General features: G+C 45.0%; 1 protein-coding gene and 1 long non-coding RNA gene across 2 annotated transcripts in view; both read left to right on the top strand.

Annotated features, from left to right (window-relative positions):
• Positions 1-7,319, top strand: part of LOC135109885 (follicle-stimulating hormone receptor-like) — a 42,232-nt gene extending 34,913 nt beyond the window's left edge. Inside the window, 7 exon segments of the mRNA XM_064021709.1 lie at positions 1-71; positions 930-1,084; positions 2,347-2,489; positions 2,491-2,527; positions 3,451-3,638; positions 3,640-3,680; positions 3,913-7,319. The exon segment at positions 1-71 is cut by the window's left edge and continues 972 nt beyond it. Of these exon segments, the coding sequence (XP_063877779.1) occupies positions 1-71; positions 930-1,084; positions 2,347-2,489; positions 2,491-2,527; positions 3,451-3,638; positions 3,640-3,680; positions 3,913-4,909 (1,632 nt within the window). The 3' untranslated portion in view covers positions 4,910-7,319.
• A 964-nt stretch (positions 7,320-8,283) lies between these two features.
• Positions 8,284-11,845, top strand: part of LOC135109883 (uncharacterized) — a 48,311-nt gene continuing 44,749 nt past the window's right edge. The window contains exons 1-2 of the long non-coding RNA XR_010272941.1: positions 8,284-8,442; positions 9,960-10,064. This is a non-coding gene — a long non-coding RNA (uncharacterized LOC135109883). The remainder of the gene's footprint in view (positions 8,443-9,959; positions 10,065-11,845) is intronic.

The following is an 11,845-nucleotide window of genomic DNA, read 5'->3' as shown; positions in this document are numbered from 1 at the left end:
GCGCCCCAGGAGAAGCCACAGGAAGTCCCGGACACCAACCAGTTTTTCCACCGCAATGAAGTGACAGTCAGGTGGGGAAGTGGTGTCGTGTGTGTGTGTGTGTGTGTGTGTGTGTGTGTGTGTGTGTGTGTGTGTGTGGTGTGTGTGTGTGTGTGTGTGTGTGTGGTTTATTTCACTCACTTCACTTTCCTCATTTTTTTTTTTTTTTTATCTTTTTCATGTTTATTCTGTCTCTTTCATTCCTCTCCATGTGTTCTGTCTCCTTCATTATCAGTTCTCATGTATTCACGCCTATGCTATCTCTCTTATTCATCTTCTATGCCATCCACTCCATTCATCCACGTTTCTTTCATCCATTCTGTCTGTTCACGTCTATTCTATTCCTTCCATTCATCCACATCCATTTTCTCTCCTTCATCCACCTACGTCTGTTCTGTTTTTCTTCTATTTCCTCCTTTATCATCAATCTCTTCCATTCTCTCCATCTTTTCATCCGTTACTGAAATATTCATGAAATTTCTCCGTTTGTCTTTCCGTGTCTGCTTATTCACAATCCCCTCCTCCTCCTCCTCCTCCTCCTCCTCCTCCTCCTCCTCCTCCTCCTCCTCCTCCTCCTCCTCCTCCTCTGCTCCTTCTTTCATTTCCTTGATTCGTACTGTCGTTTTTTCTCTTTTCCCCTTCCTTCCGTTCCTTTCTTCTCTTCTTCCATCTATCTCTTCCTCTCCCTCACCTCTTTCATCTCTCTTCCTTCCTTCTATTTATCTCTACAATCTTCCAATCCTTACATCCCTCATTCATCTCCTCCTATCCTTCTTCCACCCTTCATTCCTTCCTTCCTATCTTCCTCTCCTTCGTCTCTCTATCCTCCTCTTCATCCTTCCACCGCCACCTCCACCCAACCTCCTCCTCCCTCTCCCTGGCATCCACAGCCCCGTGACAACAGTGTGTGGCGGTAATCTCTCGAAAAATTACCGTGACGTGCAGTGTTTTCCTAAGCCGGACGCCTTCAACCCTTGCGAAGACATCATGGGCAACCTCGGTCTTCGTTTGGCGGTGTGGGTGGTGGTGGTGACGGCTGTGTTCGGTAAGTGGCTGGCTGGGAGAAAGAAAACGAGAATAGGAAGGAAAGAATGGGAGGTGAAGTAAAGGGTAGATAGAAAACGGAGATAGCAGGGGAGGAAGGGGGGAGGGTGAGGGTGAGGAAAGGGTGCAAAAAATAAGGCAGGAAGGGAAAGGAATGATTGAAATGGTAAAGGTACGAGTGTTTAGTGAGTGGACGAGAAAAAGAAAACGGGAATGAAGGAAGAAATGAGTGGAGAGAGAGGAAAGGGGTGCAAGGAGGGAGAGAGATGGAAAGGGAATGAGAGAGAGGGTTAAAATGAGGGAAAAAGGGAGGGATTTGAGTATGAGGGGAGAGTAACAAGAAAGTGGTGCACAAAAGAGGAACAGGAGAAAAAAAAGGAAAGGAAAGAAAAAGAAAAGAAGGAGAGGAAAGAAGAGTTGAAGATAAAGAGAATAACAAGAAGAGAAAGCAAAAAAAAAAAAAAGACGAGAGAATGGAGAAGTAAAAGGGAAGAGTGGGAGATTAAAGGAAGTGAAGGAAGAAGAGAGAAACAGGAAAAAGGGAAAAAAAAGAAAAAATAGAAGAAGAGAAAGGGGGAAAGTAAGAGATTAAAAGTGAAACAAGAGAGAGAGAGAGAGAGAGAGAGAGAGAGAGAGAGAGAGAGAGAGAGAGAGAGAGAGAGAGAGAGAGAGAAGAGACAAAGGATGAAAAAAAAGAGAAAATGAAAGTGTAAGAGAAACAATGAGAGATTAAAGGAAGTGAAACAGGGAAGGGGAGAGAAAAAGAAATAAGGGAGAGAAAAGACGAGAGGAAAAAAACAACAAAAGGAGGGAACATTTTGAGGAAATCATCCAGCATAGGAAGTTAGTGAGAGAGAGAGAGAGAGAGAGAGAGAGAGAGAGAGAGAGAGAGAGAGAGAGAGAGAGAGAGAGGAGAGAGAGAATGTGTTTTGTTTTTCTTGAAAGTTTTCTCTCCAGTTTCAGTGTTTTTTTCTCTTTCTTGTCGCTAGTCTGCCTCTCTCTCTCTCTCTCTCTCTCTCTCTCTCTCTCTCTCTCTCTCTCTCTCTCTCTCTCTCTCTCTCTCTCTCTCTCTCTCTCTCCCTATACCTTCTTTTCTTTACCCTACATCTATCTATACATCTTTCACCATATTTCCTCCTTTAAACACCCCATCTCCCTCCCTATCTCCCTCTCACCGCCCACCACACAGCCTCTCTTCTAATTACACAGATACTGCAGCAACGAATCAACCTTTCAAATATCTCAAATGTTTTCCCCTCACAGGTAATCTTTCCGTCATGATCGTCCTGATGTCCACGCGGTTCAAGATGACGGTGTCCAAGTTTCTCATGTGCAATCTGGCGGTGGCTGACCTGTGCATGGGGCTGTACTTGCTTCTCATTGCCGCCATGGACCTGCATACAATTGGGGTCCTATTTCAATTCCGCGATATACTGGCAGAATGGTGAGGGAGAGAGGGAGTGGGAAGGGATAGGATAGAGGGATGGGGTAGTATGGATAGGGGAGGGGTTGAAATGAGAGGAGGGAAGGAATGAATGAAGGATGATTGTGATAGTGAAAGGGGTAAGAAGGATTTAACGAAGGAAGAGAGGGATTAAAGAAAGGAAAGCTAAAAGAGAGAGAGAGAGAGAGAGAGGGGGGGGAATGGATAAAAGAATGATAAAAGATGGTAAAAGTAAACAGAAGGAGAAATAATCATGGGATAGAGTATTAAAGAGAGGAAAGTAAAGAGAGAGAGAGAGAGAGAGAGAGAGAGAGAGAGAGAGAGAGAGAGAGAGAGAGAGAGAGGGAGAGAAAGTGAGAGAGAGAAAGTGTGTGTGTGTGTGTGTGGTCGCCATCATGTTCTTGTCTGCTTTTCTTCTTATTTTAACACCTCCTATTTTATCCAGCCTTCCCTCACCCTTCCTCCTTCCTCCTTTCTCCTTCTTTTCCTCCTCTTATTTTCCTTTTCTTTCTCTCTCCTTTCTGTTTCGTCTCTCTGTTAATTTCTTTTCTCATTCTTTCATTTCTCCCTTTCTCTTTTTCGGTCGTCTCTTTTATCTCTCTCTCTTTACCTTCTTCCTTTCTCTTTCATCTCCCTCCTTTTCTCTCTTTCATCACCGCGTCTCCGTTCACTTTCTTGTTCTCCTTTCCCCTCCATTCTCTACCTTTCATCTCTCTATTTCCTCTTCTTTCTGTCTTTTTTACCTCTTTCCTGTTTGTTTCTCACTCCACCTCCTTTTTTCTTTCCCCCTCCATCCTCTCCCCTTCTTTCTTCATACTATTTCGTTGTTCTCTTCTCCTCCCTCCCTTCCCTTTCACCTCCACCTTACTCTCTTTCCTATTTCACCTCCCTCCCTTCACCGCCTCCTTCTGCCCCTCCGCCAGGCCCCGGGTGCAAGGTGGCTGGCTTCCTGACGGTGTTCGCCTCGGAGCTTTCCATCCTGACGCTGACGGTGATCACTCTGGAGCGCTGGTATGCCATCACCTACGCCATCCACCTCAACAAGCGCCTCAGGCTGTCCGTGGCGGCGAGGGTCATGGTGCTGGCCTGGCTGTACGCCCTCACCATGGCCGGCCCTGCCCCTCATCGGCGTCTCCGGCTACTCCAAGACAAGGTGAGAGTGCTGGGTGAGGGTGCTGGTGTGGGTGACGGTGTAGGGTGAGGGGGTGGAGGAGGAAGGAAGGGTCAGGAGGTGAGGGAGGGACGATTAGTTTTTAGTCAGTGGTGTCTTGCCCTCGTCTCCTTGCTGTATTCAGGTTCCTTGTAGGTGTGTGGGTGGTGGTGGTGTGTTGGTGGTGTGTTGTGGCTGTGATGGTGTGCTGACGTGTGCCGTGTCCCGCCCTCAGCATCTGCCTGCCCATGGAGACAAGCGACACGGCTGACCAGGAGTACCTGCTGGTGCTGCTGGTCACCAACGGCCTGGCCTTCGTGCTGATCTGCGTGTGCTACGCCAAGATGTACTGCTCCATCGCTGGCAACAACCTGGCCGCCAACACCTCGGACACCACGGTGGCCAAGCGCATGGCGCTGCTTGTTTTCACGGACTTCGCGTGCTGGGCGCCCATCGCCTTCTTCGGGCTGACGGCAGTGTGCGGGTACCCGCTCATCAGCGTCACGCACGCCAAGTTCCTACTGGTGTTCTTCTACCCCCTCAACTCGTGCGCCAACCCCTACCTATACGCCATCCTCACCAAGCAGTACCGCCGCGACCTGTTCCTCATGCTGGCGCGCCATGGCTTCTTCACGCGCCGCGCCATGAAGTACAAGGGCGGCTGTTCCACCAACACGTGGCCCAACCAGCACCACGTGTGCGTCAGCGGTGGCCCCGGTGGGGGCGGCAGCGGCGGCCCCAGCAGGCGCATCTCCACGCTGACGCAGATCACCACGTGCGGGGAGTGGCGCGGCAGGGCGCGGGACGGCTCCGTGGAGAGCCTTCCGCGCCAGGCCTCGCCACCCCGCATCAAGAGCATCTCCGCAGAGCTGGCGGTGCCCCTCGCTGTGCCCCAGGGAGGGAGTGACCGCCGCCCGTCAGACGTGTGCCGCAAGCTGCAGCCCGTGGCCGAGGTGCACGATGGGCGCGCCTCGCCGCAGCCCGCCGCCACCTCCGGCTCGCCGCACCCTATCAAGAACTGTTACGCCCGCATGAGCTTCACGCCGGAGCAGGAAGCCCTGCTTCAGCGCTACGCCTCAGACCGCCAGTCTGGCGCCGTGGCCTCCAACGCCCGCCGCCGCCCCTCCTCCACGGACTCCCGCGACGACCCGCTGCCCCTCTCCCTCTACACGCCCACCACGCCAGACACCATCACCACGCCCATCTCGCCCAGCCTGGACCACGCCGTGTAGATTCGCACACGCCTGCACGCCGCCGGCAGGTTAATCTTGGCGCGGGGAGTGAGGGAAGTGAGGAAGAAGGAGCGGGCAGAGGACGCCATGTCGCCGCCACGCTGACCCTGACAATGACTTGACAGGGCGGACAAACCAGCAGGACAGGATGGAATACAGACCCGTGTAAATAATGAACCTGATCGTAAAAACATAGTTAACAAATATTAACCAACCATACATATAGTCAGTGTGTGCGTGTGTAGCTCATGTAATGTAGTGTTTTATTGACACACAAATGTAAACACAAGAACACATGATAACTAGATAACTCCTGTGTGTGTGTGTGTGTGTGTGTGTGTGTGTGTGTGTGTGTGTGTGTGTGTGTGTGTGTGTCACGTCCCTAACGCGCGCGCGCACACACACACACACAAACACCTACATGTATATATTCGTACTATACGTATAGAAACAGCCAATCTTACCTCACCAGGACTCAGTAAACACACAAACACACAAACACATGAATCAAACATTTCCTCGCGTGCCAAAAAATGAATAAAATAAATAAATAAAAGCAACATGAAAAAGAGACACATTCGCCATAAAGTCACACCTGTTTGAACACGAGCTATATTATGGATTTTATGGATTTTATATAGAATACCTGTAATTAAGCTTTTGTTGACTGTGCAGGTAATATTTTTGTACGTGCTGTGTGTGTGTGTGTGTGTGTGTGTGTGTGTGTGTGTGTGTATGTGCGTGTGTGTGTGTGTGTGTGTGCAGTAGTGACTACCCTCATCGTCATTTTTGTTATTATTATTATTATTATTATTATTATTATTATTATTATTATTATTATTATTGAATTTTTAACGTATTTATTGATGTATGTATGTTATCCGTCCTCATATTACTCTCTCTATCTCTCTCTCTCTCTCTCTCTCTCTCTCTCTCTCTCTCTTTCGGGTAGGACGTAGCAGTGGTCCATGTCCGTGTGTGTTCGTGTGTTCGTGCGTTGCTGTGCCGCCGCCAGACGCTTAGTGCATGTGTAGCCAACGCGGAGAGGAACCTTGCTAGGGTCACACCCCCCACTGGTAACACTGCTGGGGTTTCTCTTTTCTTTGTTTACTTTTGTTTATCAGAGACCCGTTTTCTTCACGAGCTGCTTTACTTCATGACATTAACTCAAGTATTCACTGAAATAATTGTGTTTTTAGAATCAATCCTAACCTAACCCTTGGATGAACGCGGTAATATATAAAAAAAAAAAAGGAAATAACGACTGTCGAATTATTACAATAAAAAAAAAATTGTAACTTCAAAAAAGTGATTCAAAAAGACAAACTTATAAATCCATGACCAATTATTTCGTGTTTGTGATGGCATGATTCGTGCGTTTTGTCAAATTTGTATCAGTATTCATCGGTATTCTCAAACTTTCCTTCCCTCGATTACTTTCAGCAGTCTGTATGTGTTGAAACTTGCTAAGGTTTTCAAGAGCACTTCCATGGCACCAGCGACAGTGTAACAAGAACTCTACATCAATGAAAAAAAAAAAAAAAGGAACCTTGACGACCAGAATGATCATCTCTGTGGCCTTTGAAACAGTCCTTAAGCGGGAGAGAACAAAGAGTTTTCAGAATACGGCTCTTTATATTTTGTGTAGCGGAAGACAACACGGCAAAGGATCCTCACTGTGTTGTTTAAAACCACGCCTCACCTGCTGCATTGCTTACCTGTGTGGAAGGGAAGGGTAATTACTAGTACAGGCGCGGACATTTGATATATTATTTACCCATCGTCTCACTTCACTGACATTAGAAATTTTCCTCATTTTTACCCATTTCTACTCATCTCTACCCAACCTCCCATTTCTACCAATATTTCTAAACTTACTCATTTACGCTAAGGACCTGAATCAAATTTCTACTCACTCTTGGTTTATTAATTTCAAAACACATTTCCAGACTTATTCTTACGCAGCTTGAATATCACCCATTGCTGCTTTATCCTCTCTCGACTCACCACGTCCCCTGATTCACGGGTAACAGTGGACAGGACACAGAAACACAGGTACAGCCTCACCCAGCGGTACCAGAGGCAGGTGTGACCGCGCCTCGCCACCCCACCTTGTGTAGCGAACTCATGACCGTACTCTGAATCGCTGCTTTCACCTCCACTACATTCAAAAGCCTCTAGTTGACTTTACACTGGTTTTCAATGGTGTTTTTATGGTTCCAGCGACAGAATGATAAGATTTCTACATTATTAACTGGAGAAACACTCGTGAGAACCCGGTTAATCATCTCTGTGGGCTTTGAAGGTAGTTTTTGGTGAAAGAGCGCAGGGTTTCAGAGCACGTGCCGGAAGCTGACGTGTATAAAGGACATGATGAGAAGTCTTGATGAATAATAAAGATAAGTGTGTTTCCTCGTCTCTTATTTCCTGATCTTTGGGTCGTGTTGAGTTTGAGATTAGTTCACTATGCGGGGATCTCTCTCTCTCTCTCTCTCTCTCTCTCTCTCTCTCTCTCTCTCTCTCTCTCTCTCTCTCTTAGTAACTTTTACGCTCTATAATATGTTACATTCTTCCTCCTTTTTTATCTAGGCCTTAAAATTCCACTTAATACAGTCATAACCAGAAGAGCCTTAGTGCCATTGAATAATTAGCTTACTACTTAACACTCGTAATATTCAAGCCTGCTTCTTTCATGATAGAGTTAAACTGTATACGTAAACGTGTCTCCGTGAAGGTTTGTATAGTGAAAAATGTATCTTGGTAACTACAGCATCGGTGGGTAAAGGTAATTATCATAACTACTCGATTACGTAATGGATCACTGGGATAACAGCTTCACCTTTCTAGTTTTTACTCGTTTTTACTCTTTTTATTCATTTTTATTGGCTTGTACTTGCTTTTTATTAACTGTTTATTCATTTACTCACTTGTATTCAAACTAATATTTTTCTATCTGCCTGAGTCACGAGTGCCAAACTTGCCGTATTCTTCGTATCATGGAAATGTTAGCCTGAAAAAATATCGTAGAAATGTCGATATTTTGATTAATGCTTTTTTTTTTTTCTCTCAGCAACTTATCTGTAACCTCATTAAAGCCACTTGCTATACGATAATATATTTCTTTTTATTTTTATTTATTAATCTATTTTTTCATCAATGGCACGTATTACTTATCTTTATTTGTACAAAAGTAATGTCGATATTTTGAAAACACGGCTGTTCATCACACGTTTGGCAGTCACATCGAAACTTACTTCAAAACAAACTAAAATAAACAACATACCGTTCACATTACTAAGAAAACACATACCTAGTGAGTTTTCTGATAATATTCCACACTCTAGCCTGTCCTTGAATTAACAGGAGCTTCGTCATAATCAAATAAGCAGACATCGTGAAACAGTTTTTCCAGGATTCGCAGGACAAGCCTTCAGTCAGCCTCCAGAACTGTGTCGTGTGGGAAGTGTTACTGGAACCGTAGAAAAATAGTGCTTGTGCTCCACTCATAGGTTCCTTTGTTGCACTGAGAAGAGGTGAGTAAAGAACGAGTGAGGTGGTAAGCAGAACCATTGAGAGAGAGAGAGAGAGAGAGGAAGGGAGAGAAACACGTAGTAGTAGCATCCCTCATAATTGCCTGTTGTTATATCGTTTCAGTTTGCATAGGCGAATATATGGAGTATGTAAGCTTACTAGGCCACGGGGGAGAGGTATCCACACTCTGTTCATTGAGTTACGTAAGGGAAGAAAAGACAAGACAAGTGAAGGACGGTTAAATGAGGTTGAGGTAATTGCTCGTTCGCAGCTCGTCACCACCCGCCACTGCGCGCTGAATGATTCCGTGAAAAAGTGATGATTTTTTAATTAATCTGCTATATGTCCATTCGGTAACTGTATAGAATCCTTTCCCTGCCTTATTACTGCTGCATCCTCTTCCATGCTGTCACATATACCTTCAAATACATCTATAACGTAAACTAACATTAGGTTACCTAAACTAGCCGGGGCGGGATGGGGGGAGTGTGGTTGCCTTCTCTGGGCGACACTAATCTAACCATGCAATACCTAACCTAACCTAACCTAACCTAAACTAACCGGGATGCTTCGCCCCCCTTGGACCCCGCCTTAAGGATATTTACGCTTCAGATGTGAGGGAAAGCGTAGCAGAGAATACACCAGTAACAAGGGAAAGGACAGGCCGGGAAAGGACTTAAGAAATTGCCGTACTTTTATCCCACAAATCACTACGAGTACATTGGTTCTCTACACTCATCTGAATAGTTACCGGGGAGCGTTGACGGGTGCTGCAAAACCTAAACTTTTATTTATTTTTTTTTTCTGATAGGTTTTGATGCGTTTTGAATTAATTTGCCATATAGTTCTCTCGTAAATCACAAGTTTTTTATGCTTCCGTCGGTTATTCACTAACAGTAGTGATCCACGCGGGGCTGGGAGGGGGAGGGGTACTGCCATCCTTTGCAACCCTGATAGGACCGTAACCTTGATGTCTGAGCCTGGACTGAAGTGACGAAGTAGTGAATTATGAGAAGAAATGGAGAGAGAGAGAGAGAGAGAGAGAGAGAGAGAGAGAGAGAGAGAGAGAGAGAGAGAGAGAGAAATTGATCAAGGACTATAAAACCTAAAAAGATAAAAAGGAAAAAAATTAATTGTTTTCCCTTAATGTAGGAAAACAAGCAAATTCTCTCTCTCTCTCTCTCTCTCTCTCTCTCTCTCTCTCTCTCTCTCTCTCTCTCTCTCTCTCTCTCTCTCTCTCTCTCTGTAAATGTCAGCATGCAAAAAAAAAAAAAACGAAAATAAAACGAGACTAAAATGGATTCCCCAACTGAATGGACCGCAGGTAATTCTCTCTCTCTCTCTCTCTCTCTCTCTCTCTCTCTCTCTCTCTCTCTCTCTCTCTCTCTCTCTCTCTCTCTCTCTCTCTCTCTCTCTCTCTCTCTCTCTCTCTCTCTCTCTCTCCCCTATTGTAACGTGAAATCTCCCAGCTCAGGCAGTAGTGGATCATAAAAGGAAGCGTTTCTTTTGTTGTTTTCAGACCAGTGGGTGTTGCAAGCGGCGCGCCACTCGGCTCAGTGCGGTAATCTGTTCAGCGCTGCAGTGGCGGAGGTACAAGAGTAACCCGCGCCGAGGTACAGTGCTGGTACGGTGTATAGTGCTTGTATTGTATGTGTGCGAGGCTTTATAGTGTGTGTGTGTGTGTGTGTGTGTGTGTGTGTATACCCGCGTTTTTCCGGCAGATTTGATGATTTGTCGTGTGCTTTGTAAGTTTTCAGCGATGAATTTAGTTTTGCAAGCGTAATCTGCGTAATCTTTCCGCAATGTGATGGAAAAGGGTTTTGCTGGAGCGCGTATGGGTAGATGGTTTTAATACTTTAGTCCTTCGTTGCTTCCTGATACCGTAGAAAACGAGTCTAGTATTTTAAAGGCCGCTTTTGTGTGAATTGAGTTGAGATACGTTCCCGAGACGCACTTTACCTGTATTTGCGTGGCTTTTCTCCTTGTAATAATACACTTAACTTCTCATTTGTAGTAGCTGTGACGCAATAGTGGTGTTACGCTGTCTACCGAATATGGGAAGACAGAAATACAGCAGGCAAAGTAACAGAGGCAGAACAAGCACATTAATATGAGATAAACGTATTTTTTATTGTTTTCTTTGTTGTCACTGTAAATTGGTACGTTATTAAAAAAGACTGCAGGGAAAAGAATAGCTAGATTTACGTTACAAGAAAGAGGACAGTTACGTTATAAAGATGGGGACAGCAACATTATAAGATCAACACCAGGATCGCGGGGAATTGCGTGGCAGCGGCGAAGCAGACATAAAAAACGAGTGTCTGCCGTGGAATTGCAATGAGCCGCGTCGCACAAGTCAAAACAAAGCCACAGTGAGCAAACGACCCGCCAGCCAAGGATTTCCCCGCGCGTGTGGCTCGAGAATTAATATCCGCTCGAAATTGTACAGAAAACATTACGTGGAGAACAGGACCGTGGAAAACTATGCTGGAATGTTATGTGAAGAATATTACGGCGAAAAATGGAAGATGCGTCAGTCCGCCCTTCGCTATCCTCGCGTTGCATCCTGAGGTAAGTAACACAAGGAAAACTTTGAAGTATTTGCTATATAATTAAGAAGTAGCTTAGGAAAATAAAAAAGTACATGAAATAAGTAATGAATTAATACGTAAATGAATAGATAGAGGTTTGTTTATTCGATTAAGTCAGATAAGGTAAAGAAATACAGATCATTGTTTTCAGTCTTACTTCGTTTTAAAGTCCTCATAATTTGTAGTATAGTCTTCATGATTCATAAGATTGTTAACGTGTAGTCTTTCTTCATGCCATGTACACTGTGTTGCTAATTTATTGTTATCTCCAGTTTCCAGGAATATTCACACGATGCTTTAGTCACCCATCGCTTGCTTGGATTATAGAAAACGGCCTTATTCTGTAATATATACGTGTATTTTTTATTTTGATTTGAAATGGTGTTATGTAAACGTGTTTCTCGGGTCGCCTCTCTCTCTCTCTCTCTCTCTCTCTCTCTCTCTCTCTCTCTCTCTCTCTCTCTCTCTCTCTCTGGTGTTTTATTGAACGTTTGTGTTCAGCTCAGCGGGCCATAAGCTGCCTGCAAGTGCTTGACCTTATTTATTTAGCACTCTGCCGGACTGAATTTGGAAGTCACTCGCACGAAACATTGGGAAATTTAGGCGAGGATTCCCCCAGCGCTGCCAACCCTCCCGGAGCTTGGTGGTGGCTCACTGTTTTGCAAAGGACAAAAAAAAAAAAAAAAAAAAAAGGAAAAAAAAGTAAATGAATATATGAAGGTAAAATAATTAATAATGAATAGATATTAATAAATTACTAGTAAATAGATGAAAAGCAAACAAACAAGTGAGTGAATGCACAAAAACAACCATA

This window comes from Scylla paramamosain, chromosome 19 (assembly GCF_035594125.1).
Source record: "Scylla paramamosain isolate STU-SP2022 chromosome 19, ASM3559412v1, whole genome shotgun sequence".
NCBI lineage: Eukaryota > Metazoa > Arthropoda > Malacostraca > Decapoda > Portunidae > Scylla > Scylla paramamosain.
Note: the sequence above shows the minus strand (reverse complement) of the source record. Positions and strands in the feature narration are given on the sequence as shown.